We start from the raw sequence: 24,786 nt of genomic DNA on the forward strand, positions 1-24,786 counted from the left end.
CTGGTAAAAGCAGCAATGTTGCAAACCAGTGAGCACCTGCGGGCCATAGCGAGACCCCGATGAAGGACATCAGTAGTCTCAGATTTTGCTGCCTCCCTGACCACCCCTGGACTCAGTCACCAGCCTAGATGGCGGCAGAGACCCCAGAAGCGCTCCGGTGCCGGCGGCCTATACCAGTGGTCCCTCGGGCCTTTGTTTAACCCCCGGTGAGGGAGGGCACCAGCGCTGGCCGGGCCGGGCAGGGCTCAGGACCCCCTTCCTGCGGGTCGGTTCCTGCCCCTCAGGCGAGCGGCCGCAGTTTTCGATCGCGGGGACCCAGCCGAGGTGCGTTAACGTCTCCCGAGCCTGGCGCCTGCCACGACCCGGTCCCCGCCCGCCTCCCTCCCTCCCTCTGAGGCTGCGGCCCCCCTGCGACACCTCGGGGCCGGCCTGTCTCCGGCGGACCCCGCCTCGCGCGCGCCCTGGCGTCACGCGCCGAGAGGGGCGGGGCACCCCCCCCACTTCCGCCTCGGCAGGCCCCGGCTGCTGGTGGCGGGGAGGTGGGGAAGCTGTCGGCTCGGCGACTTCCGCCTCGGTAGGTGTCATGGCGGCGGGGCGGGCGCCTCACGTGACGGTCTCGCGCGCAGCTCTCGCGGTGCCTCGCCGCCCGCCCGCCCCCCCCCTCCCCCCCGCCCGCGTCCCCCGCTCGCCCCGGCCGCTCGCGCAGCTGCTCGGCTCTCGCTATATAAAGGGGCGAAGCGGGCAGAGCGGGCGGCTGGCGGCGGCGGCTGCAGCCCCGGGGCCGGCGAGCGAGGCCGGGCCGAGGCCGCGGGGTGTCTGCCCGTGAGCCGGGGGCTCGGGAGGCGCGGGCTCTGGGGGGACGCAGCCGGGCAGGTTTTATTGTTTTAGGGGCGTACTCACCCCCCCCCACCCCACCGCGGTTGGGGGCGTCCCGGGGGGCTCGGGACATGGCGAGCTCGACTAACACAAACCCCGTGGTAAGGACCGGGTCGGGGGGCGAGGGGGGCCCCGGGGGCAGCGCGGGCGGAGGGGGCCGGCGGGGCCCGCCGCCCCCTCCCCCGCACTCCCTTCCCTCCCTCCCGCCGCCCGCCCGGAGCGGTCCCGGCCCCCTCTCCCCGCCGGCGGGAAGGGGCGGCGGGGGAGGGGGGTGGTGGTGGGCGCGGGGCAGCCTCATCCCCCCCCACCGCGGCGGGGAGCCAACTTGTGGCGCCCGGCGCCGGCCGTCCTTGGCGGCGGCGGGGAGAGAGCGGAGCCGGGGGCGGCGGGAGAGGGGCGGCGGGGGTGGCGGGGCGGCGGCGGGGCGGGCGGCGGAGCCCCCGCGGGAGAAAAGGCCGGGGCCGCGCCGCCGGCCGGGGGTCCGGTGGGGCTGGGAAGGGCTGGCGGGCGTGGGGGGGGGGGGGGGGAAGCCGCCCGGGGAAGGGGCGAGAGCCGGGGGAGCGCGGTAGCCGCCGCCCGCCCCGCCGCCGCCGTCCCGGGGCGAGGGGAAGCGGCGCCCGAGCCCGGTTTCGGTTTTGCGGTGTCGGTGGCGGCGAAGCCCGCCCGGGCTCCGCTGGAGCCATTTTATGTTGTTTTATAAGAAGGAGGCGATGGTTGAAAAGCACTTCTCCCAGCCCGGCCGGGCGAGAGCCCTCAACTCCTCTCCGGCGAGCGAGGCAGTATTTATTTAAAAAGAAAAAAAAAAAAAGGAAAAAAAAGAAACCAAACCCCCCAAAACCCCCCTTCTCGTGCTTTCCGCGCCGTGGCGGGTGGCTCGCTGCTGCACTTGTACTCACGGAGGTTTGCAACAAGCAGTCACACGAACCTGCGCGGCCGCCGGGCCCCCCCCGGCCGCCGCTCCGCTCTCCGCTGCCGCTCCGCTCCCCCTTGCGCGCCCCCCGGCCGCGACCCCCGCCCCGAAGTGCTGGAGGAGACAAACCCGGCGTCCCGGCGGCGGCGGGCTCGGCCCCCTTGTTTGTGGCTCTCAGATCCATCATGGCTTCCCCCTGCCTTTCTGCCTGCCTGCTCCTTGTGTTCCTCCTCCCTGCGGCTGCCCTGTTTATATAGAGCTATTGCCGCTCTCTAATATAGACTCTGCTCGGATGGGAAGGTGCTTTCCAGCCCCACGTCACCGCCTCTCCATTTAAACACCACATCAGCCTTTAAATAGGGAGCCAGCCGCCGAGCGCCGGCTGGGAGGTGCATGCCTCGGCGGCGGAGGCTGCCGGCTTCTCCCGCCGATGCCGGCCGGGCTTTCGCCCGGGTTTCCATTCCCTCTTCCCTTTCTCCTCTTTCCTTCCTCCCCTTCCCTCCCTTCCTTCCCTTCCCTCCGCGCCTGCCGAGCGGCGGTGCTTTCTGCCGGCTCCGGCGGGGGCGTCTCCTAGCCAGTGTAAATGGACTTTTCCTCGCTCTTCTTACCCGTCGCACAAAGACAATTTCTGTTCTCTCCTTCATTTGAAACTGTTTACCTTTTTCTTCCTTTTTTTTTTTTTTTTAAATTTTATTTTTTGTCCCCAGCATCTAGCCTAGCGCACATTCCTGCATTCCCGTCAACTCTTGTGATTTTTCTGCTGGGTGGGGAGAGTAAGAGTTTGAACAGCCCTTACCCAGTATGTCAAGGAGAGATGTGGTACTTATTTTTATGGTGCTTTGCCAAGGTCTGACTACAGCTGTTGCCCCACAAGTAACGTTAGTGTTAAAGTTTTGTCTACGGGTCATGGGCTGCAGATACTACTCAGTGATTTCTGTGCCTTCCTGGTGACTAAAGCTGCCAGGTGTACTAATATTTTATTACAGATAGAGTAAAGGTTTTAGCACTTTCACCGATATTTGGTTTAATTACAATATTTGGTATACCGCAGAACAGTAGACAAATGTGAAGCATCCCAGTTTTCCTTTCCAAATCTGAAATTTTACAGACCTGCCTGCAGGTTAGGGTCATGCGATTGCAAAGTAGCATTGTTGCTTTGATATTTTGTCTGGTTTTGTATCAGAAAAATTTAGGAAAGTAGTCAGCCATTACATATGGGACAGTTCGTAGGATGTGTGTTGAGTGTGTATGATCTGAATCTGTTAGTTGCCCTGTTTATAAACTTCTGGCTTTATTTTTTGATTGCAAGAAAAGGATCTATTTCTGTATAGTAAATTAGAGGTTTTGCTTCTGTTTTTCAACCAAGTTAGTACTGAATGGCTATATACGTGTATATTTTGAATAATACCCAGATTATTCAAAATTCAGACTTACAACTACGTAAATGTCTTTGATTAAACAATTTACTTTCTCTCAGCTGTACTTCTGCACTGGTGTAACTTCTGTAAAGTTCTCTTGGAAGGTGTCTGTCTTTGACCATTGCATTTGGGATAGCAAAAGCCAAGCTTAGAATGAGCCTGCTTCAAATAGGTATGCTTTAGGCTCATTTTCGATTAAGTAGTAAAACCTTGCAATAGTGCATGGACAACTTTGTCAAATTCAGGTCTTGTTCGATAGCAAAGATCGCGCTGCTTACCCTAGGGTTACCAAAGATGAATAGGAACGTTTTGAAATATGGCAACCAGGGGATAACTTTAGGAAGCTAGTCTTTGAGCCTAATGTGTCAATAGTATCACGTCAGCATCCGATCAAATCTGAATTGCTAGAAATCTGTTCTTCCTAATAAAGGACAAATACAAGACAATAACAGTTACATGCAGTGTAAGATTTTGTAGGTGACAAAGGTAATTTATTTGTAAAAGTCCACGACGACATAAGAAAAGCTCAAATTTTAATGCTTGCAATGTAGATTATGTGTTACTTCTTTTTACACGCATCTTTGATGTAATCGTGACTAAACCCAGTTACCTTTACAGTGTGCTCTTCCAGCTGTCCTATAGCTAGCTCCCATCTGTAACTGCACAGACAGGAGAAAGATTAGCGATGTTTCAGGAATAACTGCAGAAGCAACCAGGGACAAACCGCTGTCAAATGCGCAAAGCGTGCCGCGGTGTATCTCTCCATAATGTGTTGGTTATTGAAAACCCAAACTGCTGAAATCGCAAGTGTTGTGATAATAATTACAAAGAGATGCAGTTTTTGTACCCTTGAAGCTGAAGGAATGTAGGAAGTGTAAGCCCCCGAAGGCATGTGGCATGTCTTAAAATAGCTTGCTGGTTGCTCCTTGGATTTGGAGTGTGTGTGCATGTGTAGCAGTCTCACCATACTCGGAGTTTTCTTTACGAGATGCACAGAGAAAGTGAAATATAATTGTTTCCTTATGTTCCCGGAGGGGGAAGCACTAGATTTCAAATCTTTTCTGTGTGTTTGTGGTTGTATCTAATAAATCAGGAATTTTAATTGTTGTCTTTAATCTGTAGTAAGTGTTTGGAATAGTGTTTATTGAAGAGTGAGTTGAGTATTTTGCTCTTAAAAGAGCTTGAAGTTTACAGCAATGTAGTCTTTATGAGGGAGGCACTTTAATATAAACCAGATGAAAGCATGATTATTTTAATAGCAATCTTTAAAGTTTACATTATGTTCTCATTGCTTTCTCTGAATGTGGAAATTTATTGGAAAGCTTAACTCACCTGCTGTCCCATCTTTAGATTTGTTCAGTAATTGTATTCCCATGTTTATTTTTTGAGTTAGCAGTGTATGAAAATAGTTTTGTCGTTCAACTCCTGAGCCTTAGGTGGTTTGTATAAACAGCTTGAGCATTGTATAAATAATGCTTAAAGCCAACGCTTAGTGTATATCTGAAACAATGCAGCGTACTTCCTTTTAAAGACCAGGGCTTAAGGTTGTTTTGTAATTTTACTTGCTGGATTTGCCTCTGTGGAGGTAGAAAAAGAGCGTTGTGTGAAATTCTTCAAAATTCTGTTATGGATGGCTCTTGAAGGCCTTGCTGCTGCCTCTGCGGAAGGGCTTGCATCCACCTGGGCTGCATGTTCAGTAGGAGCATGCACAAGAGAAAGTTTTCAACCGGACAGGATTTTTCTGGGTAGCACGTAAACATGTATAGGTAAAATCAGACACTGTTTCACTATAAGCATGCGGCTATTATTTTCTCTGTTCCCTTCCTTCTAACCATGCAGCCACGAGTCTGTTATATTGCGATACTGCGTGATGAGAACGGCCTCCAAAAATTCTGACCCATCTTAAGACCCAGTGCAGAGAGATAACGAGCACGTACAAATTGCTCGTGTGTTCGTTAACCCAGATTGCACTAGGCTTACTGTGTGCCCCTGTGGTGCTGCTGCCTTTTGGGGGAGGCTTTGCCGCTTGCTTGGGCTGTTGAGAGTTACGTAGAAGGACACTGTGTCACTGGCAGAGGGGACATCTGTGCTCCTAACCTGCCTCTCTGCTCTCTTGCTGAACTAATGCTGGAAACTAGAAACCAGCATCCTGGGCTCTGAAATTGTTTTTTCCCTTACTACACCTGGGGAAAAAAGGAAACGTTCCCAAGCAGACTGTTGGGCTGTAGGGTCAGTTTGTTGTATATCTGAATGTTGATATTTTTTTCCTAGGGCTTTATAGCCTGAGGGAGCTTTGTAGATAAACCTTACAAAAATTGCCTGGCTATGGAGATAGGTGGTGGTAACTGCTGGTGTAAATTCTTGAGGCCTGTTTGTGTAAAATCTGTTTTATTAGGAAAGCGGGCCTAATAGGCGATTTAAGGAGAGGAGAATTTAAGGAGAAAATGCAGTCTCCATCCTGCAGGAATTTTGATTGTGATTTCAAACCTAGAGGTAGTTCTCTTGACTTAAGTAAAGTAACTCACATGTCTGAGGTTAAGCATGTTTATTTGCAGAATGTGGTTTTGGCATCAAGAAACAGATACTTTTAATACAATAAGGAACAATATATGGAATACGTTAGGTAGCATTTCTGTGCTAGTTGAATCATATAAGCTTTATGCAATTTGTTTAATTATAGAAATAATAGGACTTAATAACATTAAGTAGAACGTCTTTTTGCGTCTGCTATGAATTAAATCTAAGTGGGAAAATAATCCTGTTAACGATGCTTGGTATTTCTAAGTTGCTCACTACGCAGATGTAAAATCCTAGGGCTCAAGAGTAGTCTGGCTTGAGAGTCTGTTTCAGACATCTCTATAAGCGCAGTTAATGCTGTACTTGAAGCTGGATATGTGAGTATCCAGTATTATTTTGAAAGAAAAAAAGCTGCTATGTTTTGTTTCTTTTGGAGAAGTTAAGTTTTGGATATAGGTGCTGTAAAGGTAGTTTTCAAGGATGGCAAACTTACCCTGTTACTTGAGGCCAGAAATTTTTTTGAGACACAAGTATCTAGAGGATGAATTCTAACACTTCAGCTACTTGATTTGCAGTAGCATGATTTAAAGCTGAAAAGTGGCAAAATGAGGAAATGTAAAATGAAGAAAAAAATAGGGTGCAGAAAGCATGCCATTTGCCAAGAGAGTGATGTGTGGTCAGTAACAGAGTGGTATGTTGGGTTTTGTTGTTGTTTTTATTATTTTTATTTTATTTTTACCCCCCCACCACCACCTTTTTGTGTGTTTGTTTGTTGGTTGTTCTTGTAAGAAAATCACTTGAGTATGCCCCAGTGCAGCGTTTGTTTTAAACACTAAGGCCATGAGACTGCTTAGGTCTTAGTTCCAGGCTTCCAAATAGTTTCTTTCCTCCCCTTGTGATATCAGTGCGGTTTTTAAAGTTGTTTTGTTTTTAAACATTTAAAAGCAAAGATGCTCAATTTCTTTTTGTGCTTATTGGCCATTCAGCTTTTTCCTGGGCTAGTAGATCACATGCTGCTATTCCCCCTTCGTTATTCCGTAAAGTAGGTGTAACAGTTCTGTAACATGTGCACAACGTAATCTTTAGCATATCTGTAGCAAATTCAACACTTCTGGGATGCATTAAGCAATTGCGTACGCGTAAAAGAAGTATTTCAAGAGTGTGTAGTAAATTTATGTAGTTCCAGCACTGCTGGACTAACTGCATGTGTTTGGTGCAGGTTTTCTGCATGTGCGTTGGAGGCACAGCCGTCCTGGGGTGCCAAACCCACTGCATGAGTACAGAATGATTGTTTTGCATATATTCAACATACGTGATGCATATGGCCTCATTTGGCATTTATTGCTTAAGGAAGTTAGGGAATGGGGTAGAGGATGATGGCAGCTTACAGAAAGTTGTAGCTACTTTCAGATCAGTTTAAAAATTGTCTACATTTTTAATGGTCTATGAGGAACAGCCTTGGTCCATGAAGTGTATGTGGTTCACAGGCTGCAGATTGATCAACCCTAACTTAGAGCTCGTAGTATTACCTTGCGATTAGATAGCACAGATATTTAAACCCAACCAAAATATCGTTGAGGTTTATGTATGTAGAGAGGCCTAAGCTGTGCAGCGTGTGCATGGTACTGTTGTCCTATGGTGCTTTAATTGATAAAATAAAGTATTTATAGTCTCTTTTTAAAATTGCACCTGCATTTTAAAATTCACAAAATGGTTGAGGTTGGAAGGGACCTCTGGTGGTCATCCAGGCTGGATGAGGCTTTGAGCAGCCTGGGCTAGTGGGAGGTGTCCCTGCCCATTGCAGGGGGGTTGGAACTAGATTATCTTTAAAGTCCCTTCCAACTCTAACCATTCTGTGATTCTATGATCTTGCAACCCCCACTTGCACAAGCAGGGCCACCGGGAGCCGGTTGCCCAGGATCAAGTCCAGACGGCTTTTGAGTATCTCCAGGGATGGAGACTCCACAGCTGCTTCTGGCAACCTAAAGTGAATTGACGATTCACTTTATCATTGACAGTTTAGGCATGAAATCAGCATAATAGAGTAATAATGTATTTGTAGTATTTCCCCCTGAAAAATTTCTAATGTAAAAACATAAGTACTGATTGAAAGCAGAAGTCTGTCTAGCCTAATATCCTGTCTTCTATAGTTTCTGTAAACAGATGTGTAAGGAAGAGCAAGACATTCACATGAATGCTTCCAGTTTTCTGAGCCTTCAACGTTTTTCAGCTCAAGATCATTCTGAGACGTATTTGGTTCCTGTTGAACTAGCAAACACTAACAAGTTTCTTGTCTCTGTTTATCTAATATCCTTTTGAACTTCTAATGTTCTTCGACATGAATACTTTGCACACATGCAAGTATTTTTGCATATTCGGTATGTACATTGGCAAGCAGGAAACAAATTTACTGAATGGAAAACAATCTCCTGTTCTGTGTTTTGTACTACACTCGTGGTTTGAAAACTCTTGTGCCGTAGTTATGTCACAGAAGATAGTGAACAATCCCTTCCCTTTTTACCTCGTTTGAGCTGATTTATACCTCTTTGGATATTTTAGTCACTCGGAAATATGCAGTGTATTCTGTAATCCATTTTTCAACGTTTTTTTTTTGTAGGGAAATCTTACTTTAACGTTAAAGCGATTAATTTATTTCAGAACAATGCTGACTAATTACTTCTTTTTTTAAAGCCTAAATTGTACAGGTCTGTAATTGAAGATGTCATCAATGATGTCAGAGAAGTTTTTCTGGATGAAGGAGTGGATGAACAAGTTCTTATGGAACTCAAAACAGTAAGTTGCAGCTTAAGAGGTCATTCTATTTTAATAGACCAATACAGCAATTGGTTTTTGGATCTGCTTACTGTTGTACACAGTAAAAATACTAATTTTTAGTTAGCTAAGCATTGTAGTATTCTGCTTATCTGTAGCCCCATATCATTTGAATTACACTGCTGTATAGAGAGATCTGCTTACCTTGTTTACTTTCCCTAACTTGGCACGTCAGACTGGACATAAACTGTAACGGCGGGCATCCAAATTCATGGTGTTATTTCAGTCTCCGACGCATTATATCTTTAAAAAGAAAGGAGAGAATATATTTATTTTAGAGGCAGACAATTCTTGAGGTTTCTCTCCAGGAAAAACAAAACACCTGCTCTGCTTGATGTTTTTGTCTTTCTGAAGAAGAGGAGTTTCATTGTCAGATTTTTGCGTGTATGGTTTGTGGGGTGCAGAAGTATTGTTTTTGGGGGGTGGTACATAATGGCACTGTGTGCATCCCACTTTTCTGAAGCTCTCCGGTTCAGAATTGTTTTACATACAGTGGGTTTGAACTGTTACCAAGGATCCAAAAGAACGGCAGGATGTTGACCTGAGCTCTAATGGGTTTCCTGTGGCTTGCTTCAAATTCTTCCTGAGTAAAAGAAGCTCTCAAAAGGAAAGAGAAAAGGCAGGGGAAAAAAAAAATAAAAGGAAAGTAGGTGCCTGCTTATTTCAGCTGTTGAATGAGGACTTCTTCAGAAAGTGGGATGTTCCATACTCTCAATATATTTAAAGTATTAAAAAAATAGATGGAGTGGGAAAGGAATTTTGAGTTTGGCTACTCAGAAACAGGTGAAGACCTTTTTCCATGAAACCATGACCTGCCTTGGTGGAAATGGAGTGAGTGCTATAAGAAAAGCACACTGGTGTTTGTGTCACAGTAGTGTTCTGCAAATGATGTCAGGAAAAAATTGAATGAGGACAGAGGCAAGAAGGGAAACAAAGTATTGAAGAGGAAGGCTCAGGGAGCCCTAAGCAGGATTTGAGATCAGGAGTCCTGGGTGCCTGTGGTCTTTTTGACTCATATATTACGAAATACTTGCATTGCTTTCTGCAAGAGCTGCTTTTGTTTGCATCAGTGGCTTTTCTTGGATGAGATGTCATCAAGAACTGAGGGTCTGGAGAGCTGAATTTGATATTGTGGTAGAAACTGTGTAAATGCTTGTAAAGAGGCATTATCTTAGGTAAACTGGTAGTTTCTGTTGAAGTGTGTTATGAGGCAGTAGTCTTCAAGCAACTTTTATTGCGGAGTTCCAAGGAGAAATGGGTTGAGGAAAGCTGTAATAAAGAATTATTTTTGTGATTAAAAAGGTAAGAAAGAAAGAAGGTAGAGAAGTGAAAACTTGAAGGCTTATTTAAAGTTAGCAGTTTATCTCTATTCATGCTTCTATTAGGGTTGTTATGAATCTTCCACGCTGGAAGAAAGAAAGAATGTTAAAGCTTAAGCTTGGACTGACAATTCTTAAGGGATATTTAATTCCTCCTCTTAAAACATTACCTCTGTGGAGTTAGCTCTTCAAGTCTGTATTTGCCTAAAGGCTTTTTGGCTAAGTAGACTGCACAAGATAAACGGTGAAAACAAATTAGATTTTGGAGTGCTGTCTTTATACTGTTACAAATCCTGTTGAGTAAAAATCGTACACAGAGATTTTTTCTTTCCTTTTCCAAACTAGCTGTGGGAGAACAAGCTGATGCAGTCCAAGGCTGTAGATGGCTTCCATTCAGAAGAGCAGCAGCTTTTGTTGCAGGTGCAACAGCAGCAACAGCAGCAGCAGCAACAGCAGCATCATCACCACCACCATCACACACAACCTCAGCCGCAGCAGACTGTGCAGCAGCAGTCTCAGCCACAACAGGTCCTTATTCCAGCGTCTCAGCAAGGTCAGACTTACTCTCTAATACCTCTGCCAAAAGACTCAAGTTAGACCAACTCCTTAGCATATTCTAAATCTAGGGCAGGATGTTTATCTGATGGATAACTTTTTGTCTTTATGTTAAACTTTGAATCCACTGGCCTCTATTTAATGGGTCAAGAGAGCTGTCTTGGCGAGAAATATCTCGGTATTTGTGTTAGTCATATTCTTCAGAAGATTTTTGGAAAGGCAGAATCCTTCTCTTGGTCTTCTACATCTCTTATGTTTTCAGAATACGTGACTTTCAGATTCTGTCAGAAATCCATTAGCAGCTGTGTAATTTCAAGCCACTATACATGTGCAGTTCGCAATTTAGTCACGACGTAGTAAGGTCATTAGGAGCAAATTAATTTAAAAAATACATTCTTGTTTAGAATAAGTAGATGCTATATACAAGTGAAAAATACTTGTATAACAGTCTATGTAGGAGATGGTTGCTCATCTTAGAATAGGTTTCAAATGAAAAGTGTAATGGCTGGCTATTTTCGTGGTCTTAAAAGGTTGCACACTGCGTAGGTGGGGATGTTCAAGGTATGTTTTAGCTAGCCGTAACAGTAGCATTTCTTGTAATAATTGTCTCGTGTACTCTCCATTAATAATTTAAGGGAAGCATTTTCACCAGTTACAATTTAATTTGAAAACTAAGATAAATACCAGTGGATTTTACTGCATATATGCTGTGTAAACAAATCTGCCACCCGTGAGATGCTTGAGTTGAGCTTTCAGTGTGCTATTAAAATTGTGGCATAAAATATTTATCTGTGGGTAGTCAGTCACAGACTTCAGTCTTTTTATTAGATTTCATGGATCGCAACCTATATTGTCAGAGGCACAAAAGATAGCTATGAGTTCTCCTCTGCCCCCCAGAAAAGCCCCAAAACCCAACCACTATATATTCAAAACAGGAGAGAACTAGTATGACTAGAACCTGTTGTTGGCGCTTTTTTCCTTCATGTGGATTTTCGGTGTTCTGTTTTGTTTTTTTCTTCTTATAGTACTATTTGTATTCTGGCTGGACATAAATGAGTTTTGATTGTTGGGATTAAACTTGTTTTGAGATTAAGACCCCCAAATACATATGGCTTCAAATGATCCAGGTGTCTCAGCTGAAGTTAGTGAGCAGAACCTGGAGATTCTACTCACCAAGACCCCTAGTGGCTCCTTAGCTGAATAGCTATGACTCTGCTGACCAGGTTTCCCTCCGCTAATATGGAGGTCCCCGTCCCGCTGTTTGTGCCTTTGGGTAGAATAAGATCCTGCCTCTAGTAATACACTTAAAACTGTTTTATTGTTTCCCAGTGTTGTGGCTTATGACAAAATGACAATGTAGAGGCTAAATGAAATTAGGATATCAAAGCACTTTAATCACGGACATGCAGTTTTATCAATTACTTGACTTAGCTGTTCCATAGAGGAGATGGTGTAGTACTTCTTCGCATGACCTCGTGCAGTCCCAGGAGGAGATCAGGATGATAGGCATGGCGACTCCTGCTGTCCTGTGTGTGGTCCTGGCACAGAGTCATGAGATTTCCTTGGGTTCTTTTGACAAAATTGTAGGAGTTGGTAGGGGCTTTCGGAGATCGTCTTGTCCAACCCCCCTGCCAATTAGAGCAGCGCCTTTTGCCCTCCCTGGGTTCCTTGAAAGTTGGAGCCATCAGGTTGTGGGGCTTCCGTCCCCAGAATCTTCTCCAGAAACTCTCAGTTATCCCCAGTGTTCTTTAAATGTTCTTGGTTATAGGATTGGATGGAGACTACCTTGTTGATGATTAGTTTGTTTGCATTGCTCTGTCACTTTTCAATTTGCTGTCACTGATATTAGCACTGGCAGCCTGCGTGTTCCATAGACTTGGTCACTTTTGCACTTCTAGGTGATCAACAGATTGATTGCATAGTTTAGCACACCAAAACTATTTTGTTGTTTGGGACAGGTAGTTGATCATATTTCATCTGCTTCTGCTACACTAGAAAGACAGTGAAGATCCTGAGCTTATGCTAACAGCTATGCTAGCTAGACCTAACTGAAGCTAACTGCTGCATCCTGTTAACGTACTCTTCATCTTGCAACAATCCTTGTTTAAGTCTGTTTTAAGATTTAACAGCTGTCAATTGATGTTTTTGGAGAACTCAGATATGGGACATCGGCAAGTTTATCAACATTTCACTAAAACCTCTAATTTCAGAAATATGTTTTAAGTCTTTCTTTACCTAGGGTCAGAATAGATAACCAAAGCCCTTGAAATGAGATCTGTAACACCAAAATACCCATATTGCCTTTCAGAGTTGCTCTTCTGTATTGTCTCGAGAGTAAAACTTAATAAGATCAGAGACTGCTTAGTAGCTGTTTTTGTTATGAAGCTCAGCTGATGTTTGGGTGACGTTCTTTCTGTTATTCTGGCTTGGACGTTAACTTTGGGCAGACTGTAGTTTTCATGAAATGCTTTGTTTTGTTTTGTTTTGTTTCTAGCACCTCAGCAGCAGGTTATTGTGCCAGATTCCAAGCTGATACCGCACATGAATGCATCAGGCATGGTAAGAAAAGCAGAAATTTATACATGCATGCGCTGTCATTATGTAAGTTGTTTTGATTAAATAGTAAACACAAATGTGGTATTGGTCTGCTTAAAAGTAATTTAGGACACACTGGTAAAGCTGTCTGCCATATTTCTGAGTTTTGCTGCTGTGCTGCCAATCTAGGAACAGTAATCCAGGACTTCAGTTTCGATGACAAATGTAGGACTTACCTTGATCCTCTGCTTTAAGTGTATGTAACCAAAACTTATGTTAATCAGAAATTGGCGTACTGTTGGTATGGATCTGCATGATGAGGTGCTCGTCGTATACGAACACAACACTATTAACTGATGCAAGTGTATTGTATTTGCTAGATGTGGGGAAAAAATATTAACTACACTGAGACTTAAGCTCAAATGAGAGTTTATTTAGCAATTCACATGGATCTTTTCTGGTCACATTATTTTGATTCTCTGATTTTGTAATAGCATATAAAACTGAGTCATTTACCCTTTTCTTGCAGTGTTTTATCTCTAGAGGTTAATTTTGGTTATCTTACCTTGCTTTAAATGCCCTGGCTTAATATAAAAAAAAATAAAAATATTGCTTGCATAGCAATGAAAACAACAGCAAATACAAGTTAAATATGTGTATTAAGACCAGAATTCATTACATTCTTACCACTTTCACGGTAAAAGCACATGAAACAAAATTTCATGATTAGTCAAAGCTGCAGCAGCTTGGTTAGCCTTCACTTCTCCATTACTGGCTGACCTTATTATAGAAAAGAGCCTGAACTTTGTTACTCAAAGAGCGTCATTTACCCAGAGGCTGAGAGCACATTAACATCTACCTCTTTCTTACATGTTTTACAACAATTTCAGTGTGATTTGTAGCTTCCCAAGTCCAACAGTTAGAGGGTTTTTTTTCTTTCTTTCTCATTCAGTTAGATCGTGTTGATGGGTGTTGCAAAAATGAGTATGCCATGCTTTTAAAACTGCTGCCATCAAAATACAGACGAATTGTATACTGCAAAAGACTACTGTTCAGTAAATAGTTACAGAATTGATTTGGAATTATTGTGTGTGTTTAGCAGAAACATTTAAGTTGGTATTAAAGAATGGATCTGACAGACCTTGAATATCTCTGAAGGCAGAGAGTAATGAGAGTTTATTCATCTGCCTTTCTCTGGGATGTGAGGATGCAGATGAACACTTTCAGTTTTGTTTGGTGATCTCTTAATTTTGGCAGTCGTAACTACTGTGTTGACCAGCCAGTACGGGGAGATAATATTTCTTACAAACAGGAAGTATACACTTTATTCAGTAATAAAGTTTAAATCCTTTCAGTAGCAAAGACTAATTGGCCATGCTTCCTTTATAACGGGGAAGGGGAGGCTTTTCCATAGGCAGCTGAAGTTAGACCCTTGAAATGGAGAGGCCTCTGGTGAAGTCCATCTCCCTCTGCGAGTTAAGGACTTAATGCAGGTTTTTGTGTGTGGAGCTCCCATAATTGCATTGGAATTCAGTCTTGTAAGTTCAAATCATTACTCATTCGGGAGTCTTTGGCTTTCTCTTCTAACCAGCAGCTGTCTTGAGAGAAAAAATTAGTCATTCTGTGAACAGTCAGTACACTGTATGTGTATATTCTCTCAAAAGAGCTGTGTTACGCAGGACTTGAAATGCAAATCATTTACAGAATGAAGAAAAGTGCAAACCTGATTACTACTCCTTGTGAAAACAAGACAGGCAAAGATGATCATTGCTTCAGTACCTTATGTTTCTTCAGATTTGTAGGCCCATATCTTTAGCTGCTTTGAAGAAGTGTAAGTAAAATTGCCACATGAGCAATGCAGTGTTGTACTCTATTAGGGGCTCAGCAGAGAAGGCAGAGGGAAAAAAAATCTGCTGAGCTTGCAGATAATCCAAGAAGCCATGTGGAGCTGGGCTAAAGTGTGATGGTCAGTGATCGTTGCTTCAGTCTTCTTCCTATTAAGGGGGAAGGAAAATGATTTTTATATGTAGTATAATGTACAGTTGATAAATGCCTGCATATTAATAGCTGCAGAAACGCGTGCAAACGTTGTGGACAGCAATAAAAAGGTAAATGTTTTCAGGCAGTATGTTGTGAGATGAAGCACTGGCAATAACGTCTGTGGTTAAAAAGCTTTCTTGTGTTTCAGAGTGCCGCAGCCACTGCAGCTACATTGGCTCTCCCTGCTGGCGTTACTCCTGTTCAGCAGATACTTACAAATTCAGGTAACTGTCTTAACATTGAGATCAAGCAATGGTTTTGAAGGTGCTTGGGAGGGAGAAATTCTGTTTTTTTTTCTCCCTGCTATATATTGGTAAAAAGCAAAACCTGGGAATCCACCCTTACAAGGTAGTGCAGTGCCTTTGCTAGACTCCTGGACTCCTTTGCCCACTGGCTTGCTCATCTTACAAACCTTGTGGTCCTGACCCATCACTGGTGTGGGTAACTTCTGTGCAAGTTTTCCTCACCTCTTAAGAAGCGCATGAAGCGAGATGACAGACGTTGGCTGTCTTTCCACATTGCCTGTTTCTGAGCTTTGTGATGCATGACTGGAGCACAGATACTAGACTAGTTATAAAAGAGCGGGATTGCTTCATCTGTGCCTTCAGATGAGGAATGGCTGAAGGTTTCTTGTACCGGCTAAGCACACACAGTGGAATTTCTAATTTTGCTGGCAATGCTAATTTTATTGTAGATTTGTCATTTTTAAAGAGTGTCTTGCTCTACATTTAGAATATAATGTTACTTTTGTGAACAGCGTATCTGATGCTTTGTGTACTTTTGTATTATGCTGATTTTAGAAGCTTGATTCTAGATCTCTTCTGCATGGAGAGTAAAGAAAGATCTGAGAAAGCTCATTTTCTAGAAGTGGTTGCTGCTTTAGCCAGAGTAATTCATCTAGTGTGCTCAAAATCAGCTGGGACGTAACCTCCCTGCTTCAGACATTTGAATGTTTAATGGATACGTAGTTGAAAGAAAACTTAAATGTGTAGCTGTTCTAGAAATTCAAATCTTTCAAGTTTTTAAGGACTCACATGTATGTTTGTCATAGTATAGAATAATCTGCAGCTCACACTTGTTACTCTTGTTACGGTCATAATTTTTCTTCTTCAGTTACAAATATTTATAGTATGTTTTCTTAAACAAGGGGCTAGGGTAGTCCCTTCTTTCAGATATGCTTAGTTATTTCAGTAAATAGGGCTTTGCATTTGCTGTGGAGGGAGAACAGGAAATCAAATCAGTCTTTGAGGGAAATGTATGAAGTTCAGGATTATCTAATTTAATTTCTTCTCCATCTTTCTGGTTAGAAGTGTGAAAAACTAATGGGATATATCTTAGCTCTTGCTTTTCAGAGTTGGAGGCCATCCTCAAAGATGTGCAAGTCTTGGATGTGTTTTCTGAAGTGAGGAAAAGTATAAAGGATAATAAAAGAAAATTGAGTACAGGGAACAGAAAGGAGAGGTGGATAATAAGTGTAAGGATAGATTTTTTTCAAAAAGGCAACTGCACAATAATATTGCAAAGAAATTTATGCACAGAAGAATTCCTTGTAATGTGGTAATTGGAGAGAAAAGAATCTGAGGGAAGGACATCATCTGACATGACCCTAGAAATACCACAGTGTTAAGAGTCGATAGAATTTTTGTGGTGTAAATACCTGTAGTCCTGTCTTGGTATATGTTCATCTGTCTTTCTATCTGTAAAATCTATCTTTTGAAACGTGAGGTATGTTCATAAGTGGGAGCTAATATTTAAAATACTGTGCTGCATTAAAGGATTAGACTTTGGCTTGTGTATGTAAATTTATTTTTGGATTGCATACCTCACGATCGTATTTAGATGGTAAACAACCATATTAGTTCTTTGTTTCTGATACAATTGCTTACAGCACAGTATCTTTTCACTGGTGAAAGTGAAATATAGATTCTCTCCTTTAAATGTCATTCGTGTTCTTCGAGGAAACAAGCTTCTAAACGAAGATAATTTTAAAAGTGAATTTCTATATTTGATTAATTTGATATTTATTTTATTACAGGCCAGATCCTCCAAGTAGTTAGAACTGCAAATGGAGCTCAGTATATCATTCAACCACAGCAGCCAGTTGTTCTACAGCAGCAGGTCATACCACAAATGCAGCCTGGTGGAGTACCAGCACCTGTTATACAGCAGGTAAAGAAAAATTTTAATAGGTACACTTGAAAGAAAAACCATTAGCAGTAATTATTAAACGGGCTTGCATTTTTTGTGAGCAGATTGAGATAGAACACAAAATCAGAATTGGTATATTAAAAAAAAAAAAAAGTATTAAGTGCTTAATTTTTTTTAATGAACAATTTTGAAATGCCATTTTCAGCATCTCTTTTATTCTTGCCAAATTCTGCCTGGCTACCGTTTAAAATTTCTTCTGTGTGTCCCCTCATGACAATTATATTTTGTGCATAAAGCTAGTCTATATCCTTTTAAAGATGTATTTATCAGTTAAAATGATTCTGTCACCTAACGTATAGAAGAAAATACCTGAAACACACACATGCCTCTTTTAGTAGTGAATACAGTATGTTTTATGATGATTTCTTTTCAGCTACAAGATCAACTGTATGTCCAGACTGTGAAGCGTTGAATTTAGCATTATGTCACCGTTGTGCAGTTTAAGCATGAATAAAAACTTGTAGAGAGTTTAAAGTTAAATGTTTTGTAGGCAAGGTTTAAAAATAATCTTTTACTTGAATTTAAACATTCCTCTGCTGTGATTGGAGCTCAAGTGCGGTGGTAGTGCTCGCATTTTAGAATAGAAAGAGAGTAGGTTTTCTTAGATTTAGCAGTGCAAAATGCAGAAAAGGAACACCGAGTAGTGAAAGAAGGTACATTATTGAAGATTAAATTAAGTATCTGATATAGGTGGAATATTTGTAACTCTTGTTTCTCCAATTGGTGCAAGTCAGATTGATATGCTTTGATTGTTTTCTGCGAGTAAGTGATGTGGCAGTCTGTTGTGGAAGCAGCCACAGTACTTGCAATGATATTCCATCAGGTTTTGGCTCCTATCCCTGGAGGGATTCCCCAGCAGACAGGAGTGATTATTCAGCCTCAGCAGATCCTGTTTACAGGAAATAAAACACAAGTCATACCTACAACAGTGGCTGCCCCTACACCGGCTCAAGCACAGATTCCTGCAGCTGGTCAGCAGCAACCACAACAACAACAGGCACAACCACAAGCACCGCTCGTTCTCCAAGTTGATGGAGCGGGGGACACATCATCTGAAGAAGAAGAAGACGAGGAAGAAGACTACGATGATGATGAAGAGGAAGACAAAGAAAAAGATGGGGGTGAAGATGGCCAAGTGGAAGAGGTAAACTGAACACTTATTTCGGAAGACTGGAGCATGCTTGTGTTTTGCTTTCAATATTTGAAAGAAAACTATATGCTTTAAATAATATTATGTTCTGATAATGTTGAGAGTATAACATTTTATCCTTGTACTTCAAGGTCTTTATTTCCCGTACTGAAGTTGTGTAAACTATGTGTATTAGCAAAGCACCTTGAAGTGCAGCTGGGGAAGTCGGGGGACACAGCAAATAACTGTTAGTTGTCGTGAATGCCCTCTAAAAACTGCAGCAGTAATATTTCTGATGTTATGGAGAGGTCAGCCATGAAATAATGAAACCTTCATAAGCAAACAGAAATAGCCAACTCCACTTGGGACTGAGTTGCGTACAAAAGCAAGGCGTTAGGAAGGTTGACAAAAAGGAGAGCATGTATTTAGTTCACCAAGGGGGCCAATAGGTGTGGTCTGACCTGTATCCTACTGGCCGTTCTGTTGCTTTCTGTTATGTTAGAACAAGCCTGAGAGCTCAAATTTGATTATAAAGCACCTTCTAGAAACACATCTGACCTTGTTTTAATGAAATCGGGAGATAGGAGCCGAGTGGATATTCTTTGTAACTGTTACGGTTTGAAGAACCCACAACAATTTGTTGTCATTTAGACAATTAATTCTCTCACCTGATGATCCCTCTCCACCTGGGAAGGGGAATCAAGGAGGAAAACAAGGAAACCTGAGGGCTGGAGTATAAACAGATCTAATCAAAATAATACTAAGTAATTAACGTTAGTAATACTAAAGAACCAATATTGATCCTGATACCAATATAAAATATACAAGGGTTATACTCAGCCAATTCCATCAGCAGGAAGTTGTGCACTCCCAGCAGTGGGCAGCAAATGTCAGACACTGCCAGCGCTGCGGCTTTGGGGGGAGAGGAAGGGCTCGGGGGTCCGGCACTGGGGCAAGAAGTTCTCAGGATGGCAGCCATCAAAGAAGAGAAGAAAATCCTCAGCAAACTTCCTAATTTATATTGAATGTGACACTCATGGTATGAAATAATCCTGTTGGCCAGCTGGGGTCAGGTTCTCGGGTCTCGCTTCTCCTTACCCCCTGCACCTGGCTAGGCTCAAAAATACTGAGACCTTGAAACCCGCATACTGTAGCTGGCTATAAAGTAAATATTTTCACAAATTCAGACACTAGAGTCTTCTAAATATTGCAATTTTCTCAAGCATTAGAAGAGACCTTACTAAAAAGTAGAATTACTAAAAGAGAAGTTAATCTTGGGTCGCTCAAACCAGGACAGTAACTTGCTGCATTCTTAACAGTATGTGTTTAATTTAGACCTTGAATTTTCTTGGGTTTGGACTTGAGCCACCACCAAAAAGCCCCACAAGAATAACAAGGGTGCGGGGGGATACTAATAAGCTAAAAGTAGTGTTATTTCAGGCTCTGACAGGAAACTTGGTACTCCCTAAATCTATCCCGAAAATGCATTTTGAACTGCCAGTTCACTTCCACAGTTCTCTGCACCCTTTGCAGTTATTTTAAGATTCCATTGAAAATGGCAATATGAGGAGCGTACGTAGCATTTCACAGTCTGTATCACCCATGCAGTATACGCAGGTAAAACTTCTAATTTTTGTCAATGATTTAAGTCAGGTTTCTGTAATACATCTACAGTGGTGTCTATCAGTGTTTTTCTGTTACAACTTAAAGGTTGGGTTTACATCAGTTTTCCTTTATATTGATCAGCATTGGTGTCAGCCATATTAAGTATAAGGTCATCATGCTTAAATATTAAGTGTTCTTTAATAGTGCCTTTATGCTAGCGTTCTTGTGGAAGTTTTTTTATGTGCCAAGACTTTATTATCAGTATGATGGAGATCTCCTGTTATTTTTGCTACTTCTGTTCATCAGCCACTTAATGAGTGGACCATTTCCTTAAAGCCTTTAAAATCACTTAAATATAGTATTACACTGGAAGGAATTAGGACCTCTGGTACACCTTTTTCTTCTCTCACTAGCGTCTCCACTGTTTAGCTTATATATTTGGGAAGGTGGAAGGATGAGGATTATACAGAAGACTTCGTAAAAGGTTTTTTGCTTTTATTAGAGGCTATTTTTTAGCTTTTGAAATGTCTGTTATTTACATGAGGTGAAAAAAAAAAAACAACCCAAATTTCTGCTGGGACAAACTGTTAGCAGAAAGAGGAAAAAATTAAAGTAATTTTTAAGGGACATGAAAATACATTCTAGGTGTAGAGAAGTTATTTTGTATGTATTTATCCACGATCATATCAAAGCACCTTTTTTCCCCTCCATTTCTGCATGTGTTCAGGTCTCTTTCTGTTTGTGGTACATCAAACATGAGTAAATCGTGCAGTTTCTATTTATAATGGCACGTAGGGAGAGGTGTGACTGACATTGCCTGTCCACTGCTTAGATGCTTTAGAAAAATGAAAATCTGCATAATGATTAGGTTTTTGTAAAGACAAATTACAAGCACCAGAACATGTACAGTAAAGGAGCAAGAATGATTGTGGTGACAAAAGGCTACAGTGCCCAGAACCTGGCCTGGACACTGAAGTTCCAGGCTAAAATTGGTAAGGACATCTTCTCAGGATGGAGGGCAGGATGAAAGTGTACCTACATCAGCCCTCTGCTGGAAAGCCTTATATTTCCCACCTGAAATGCATTTTGGGTCCTGTAGTTCAGAGACAGACTGTAGCCTCATGTGAGTAATCAAGGTAAGAGCTCTGATCTTACTAAACAACGTAAATTTTTGCATTTGTTTCTTTCAGGAGCCTCTTAACAGTGAAGATGATGTGAGCGATGAGGAAGGACAAGAACTGTTCGATACGGAAAATGTTGTTGTGTGCCAGTACGATAAGGTAATCTCTATAGAACAGAATGCAAGAATTCTGCATTCTCAGTTCTTCTTCCTGTCAAGTCATAATTATTAAGTAATATCTTTGTGACTGTTAAGTACAGGTAGATCTATAAAGATAATGTGAATGTTAATGTAAGAATTAGCTATTGTTTGTTTTAAAACAGATTTGTGTGACAGGTTTGTACTAAACTTGGTGATGAGTAAAGCTTAGAAAAAAGTGGCTGCATTTTCTTTTTCTTCATCATGTCTTTTTGTGACCTTTAACAAAAGGTCAGGCCTCTGGCCCCTTCCACAAGGGGAAGTGTACTATTGTAATTAAGTTTGTACATTTGCTGGGGCCATGAATGGAAGTAGTAGTCATTATGATTTAGACTTGTGGAAAACTTTTCCTTGGTCACTCAAAATACCTCTTCTTGATGATTCAGTAGTTATCAGAGGAGAAGGTCCTTTCTGTCCTATGCATTCTTTACTGAAATGGCAATGTGGAATGCTTTTGCTTATTTTGCTTTAAATTCTGCTGAACTCTCTTGCCTCCTCTATAATGACTAATTTCTTCTTACACAATTGCCCTGGAATGTGCAAGGATTCATCCATGTCTGAAATTGTTTTAAATGTGTCCAAAGGATATCAGAAACCTTTTTACTGAGGTAGTATGCATAAAGATTATTCAACATGGATTTTTTTTTTCCTTTCCTGTGGTAGATTAATTGGACTACGATGAATAAGGACACTTTTTAAAGCAGTAAAAAGCTGTAAGATTGTTGACTAAAAACCCCTCCATTGCGAAGAATGGCTTGGTTAGAAAATCTCCAGTTATGCCCAGATTCTGCTTAGATTTATCGTCAGATCCAACAGAGAATTAAAGATGGGGGAAAGTGGTATCAGCATCTATGTCCCAGACATCTGTATCCTCCAGACTGTAATACAAAATTGTTCGTTGTGAGGGATCTTGGAATACCAGTCAGAAAAGCTTGTTGGGAGCTGCGAAAGCTGAGCAGCAGAACCACTCTGAAATCCTCGCCCTCTTAAAAGTTAAGCATGCGAACTCAGTAGGGAGCAGCGTCCATCGTTAATCTCTGGTGCCACGTGTGCTGAAAGGGCTTCATCACTTATCAAACAATCATTGTTCAGTTTGTCTCTATAAAATACACAGGATCAGCTCAGTTGTTCTGAGCAGAGTTCTTGCACAGCGTGTCCTGTGTCAGCTGATGGTGGGTGCCTCTGGAACAATAAGAGGAGGGCAAACAGATAGCGATGCTCGTGTCGAGCATTTTACCATCCTTCTGTGAACCGTCTCTTGAGGGAGAGATAGTGGCTTTGTATCAAATGGCCAGCAGCGGATTTTTTACCTTAATTTGTCAGAAATTAATTTGATTATTCTTTTGAGTCCTTGTAAACTTTGTCTTATGACAAGAAGTTTCACAAATGAATTGTGGAGAACTACCTACTTTTTAACCCCTTAGTTTCATATGATACCTCCTAGTTCTTTGTGTAGAAGAGTGTTTCCTCTTTGCTTTCTTGGTGCCTTTTATGATATTGCAGACCATCACAACCCTCCTCAGTCATCTCTTTGAAATCAGAGCTACAGTTTTCTTGGTTGTTAACTTGTCCAGCTGTCCAAACATTTGATTATTCTTACTTTTATTCTCCCTATCTGTTTTATTCTTCTGTATCTTATTTGATACAGGTAGATAAGGCTGAGGGAGGATCAGAGATGTTTGTAACACAGGTGAAACTTCAATTTATTAAATGGTGTAGCAGTGTTCTGCAATAGTTCTTGTGTGCTTTTGATCCCACTGAACACAGAGCTGATGTTCTCATGGAAAAGTGTTAGAACATTGGGATCTCATTCCTGACTTGTAATTCTCAACTCAAACCCATCATTTTTTTCTACCCATGTAAATTGGAATTGTTTATTCCATCATTACTACCTTCGTATACATTGAATGCCACCATTGTTTTATTACACAATGAGTTAGGGCAGTAACATTGTTCTGCAGCTCTTCAGTAACTGTTCTTTTGTATCGTTGGTGATGTTTTGTCATTTTCCAGATGATAAGTGAATTCTTAAACCATGCCGACTCCAGCCAGCACAAATCTCTTCTGGAATGATCTCATTTCACTGTAAAAACAGTGTTCTTACCCTTGTTTTCCCATCTGTATTCAGTTGTTTATTCATGTGAGGACCTTCCTTCTTTCCTCATGGCGGATCAGATACTTCTGATGAGAGATTTTTGTTGAATGCCATTTGGAAGGGCAAGTAGAGTATATAAACTAGGCCTTTCCTGTTTGTTTATTTGCTGCTGCCACTGACTTTTTAGCTTAAAGTGAGCATGGACCAAACAATAGTACAATAATAGACACAAAAGACCAAACAATAGTACAATAGCCAAACAATAATAGATTGATTGAGCGCTATGGTTGTATCTGTTCTGGTGCTACTTTACTGTTTGCTTCTACAGCACTAATAGTAGACGATGAGACTTCCTGTCCTTGATGGAAATGGAAAAATTGCAATGGGGTTTCCTTGTTTTTAAGCCTTTTGTAAAATTTTCTTAACTTTTTTTACATCACCTGGGTAGATCTTTATGTTTTATCTGCAAAAGTTTATGATAATCTTTCCTCTTTTGATAGCTTTCCAAAGCTTTCTGAAAGATCTTTGCTTTCTTTGAATATCTTGTTGTCCTGCTGCTTAATTGCACTTGTGATCTTTTGGTCTTTCCGATGCCCTGTTTGATAGGTGGCAGGTATTTATCTGCTCTGTGCTTACAGTACGTGGTCGTTTGAGGGGTATATTTTTGGTGGGTTTTTTTTTGTTTGTTTGGGTTTTTTTTCTCCAAAATTTACTCGTCTACCTTTAGACCGAATTTTACTCAGTTTCCTTTAGTTTTAAATGAAATATTAGAACATAAATCTAGTTAAACGCTCTTCCAGTGGATTTATTGACTTACTACCCCGGTGAGAGTGTTTGTGTTATATAAATGCTGTTAGTTCTGATGATATTGTCTAACTTAAGCCCTGAACACTGTCTTGAACCAAGAAAAGGATTGTGTGTTTTGTGACTCAGCTCCTTCATGAAGAAGGATTTGACTGTATGGCAGCCCAGTGCTGCACACTGATGTTTACTCAGTAGGCATGAGATAATTGAAGTCTTCCAATACTACAACTATTTCCTGTCCTTGTATCTTCTCTGATCTCCACCAGATTGGTCGACCTGCTTCCTGTAGTCAGGTAGTATTTGTTCAGGAATAGGCATGAAGAAGGAAGAGTTACTTCTGTATGGAATATTTTTGTGAAGAGAATATGAGTAAAACTGTTGTTTTATTCTTTGTCTTACCCTGTGTCAACAGGAATATCCATTATAACCTGAAAACCCATTATGTCACAGGCTCCTGTAACTTCTCCTTTAAGGCTTTTAAACAAAGCCTTAAAAGGGACAATATTTTAACTAGGAAGACTATAGGTTAAAGTTGAAGCTTCCCGCCTTCATCTTCAATACTGGAGTTATTACGTCTCTCACTTGACACTTTACGATGAGAATTGGAACGTAAATCACATACAAC

At 41.9% G+C, this 24,786-nt stretch overlaps 1 protein-coding gene across 2 annotated transcripts in view; it reads left to right on the top strand.

Annotated features, from left to right (window-relative positions):
- Positions 1-487: 487 nt before the first annotated feature.
- GTF2A1 (general transcription factor IIA subunit 1) overlaps positions 488-24,786 on the top strand; it is a 29,184-nt gene continuing 4,885 nt past the window's right edge. The window contains exons 1-8 of one of the 2 annotated variants that reach the window (XM_054199979.1): positions 488-574; positions 8,413-8,514; positions 10,218-10,425; positions 12,922-12,986; positions 15,151-15,226; positions 17,038-17,171; positions 18,034-18,354; positions 21,135-21,224. In XM_054199979.1, the coding sequence (XP_054055954.1) occupies positions 8,500-8,514; positions 10,218-10,425; positions 12,922-12,986; positions 15,151-15,226; positions 17,038-17,171; positions 18,034-18,354; positions 21,135-21,224 (909 nt within the window). In that variant the 5' untranslated portion in view covers positions 488-574; positions 8,413-8,499. Of the gene's footprint in view, positions 575-690; positions 978-8,412; positions 8,515-10,217; positions 10,426-12,921; positions 12,987-15,150; positions 15,227-17,037; positions 17,172-18,033; positions 18,355-21,134; positions 21,225-24,786 lie in introns of those variants that run through there. The other variant, XM_054199978.1, reaches the window with a different exon arrangement.

The sequence above is a fragment of the Rissa tridactyla genome, chromosome 4, assembly GCF_028500815.1.
Source record: "Rissa tridactyla isolate bRisTri1 chromosome 4, bRisTri1.patW.cur.20221130, whole genome shotgun sequence".
In the NCBI taxonomy this organism is placed as follows: Eukaryota; Metazoa; Chordata; class Aves; order Charadriiformes; family Laridae; genus Rissa; species Rissa tridactyla.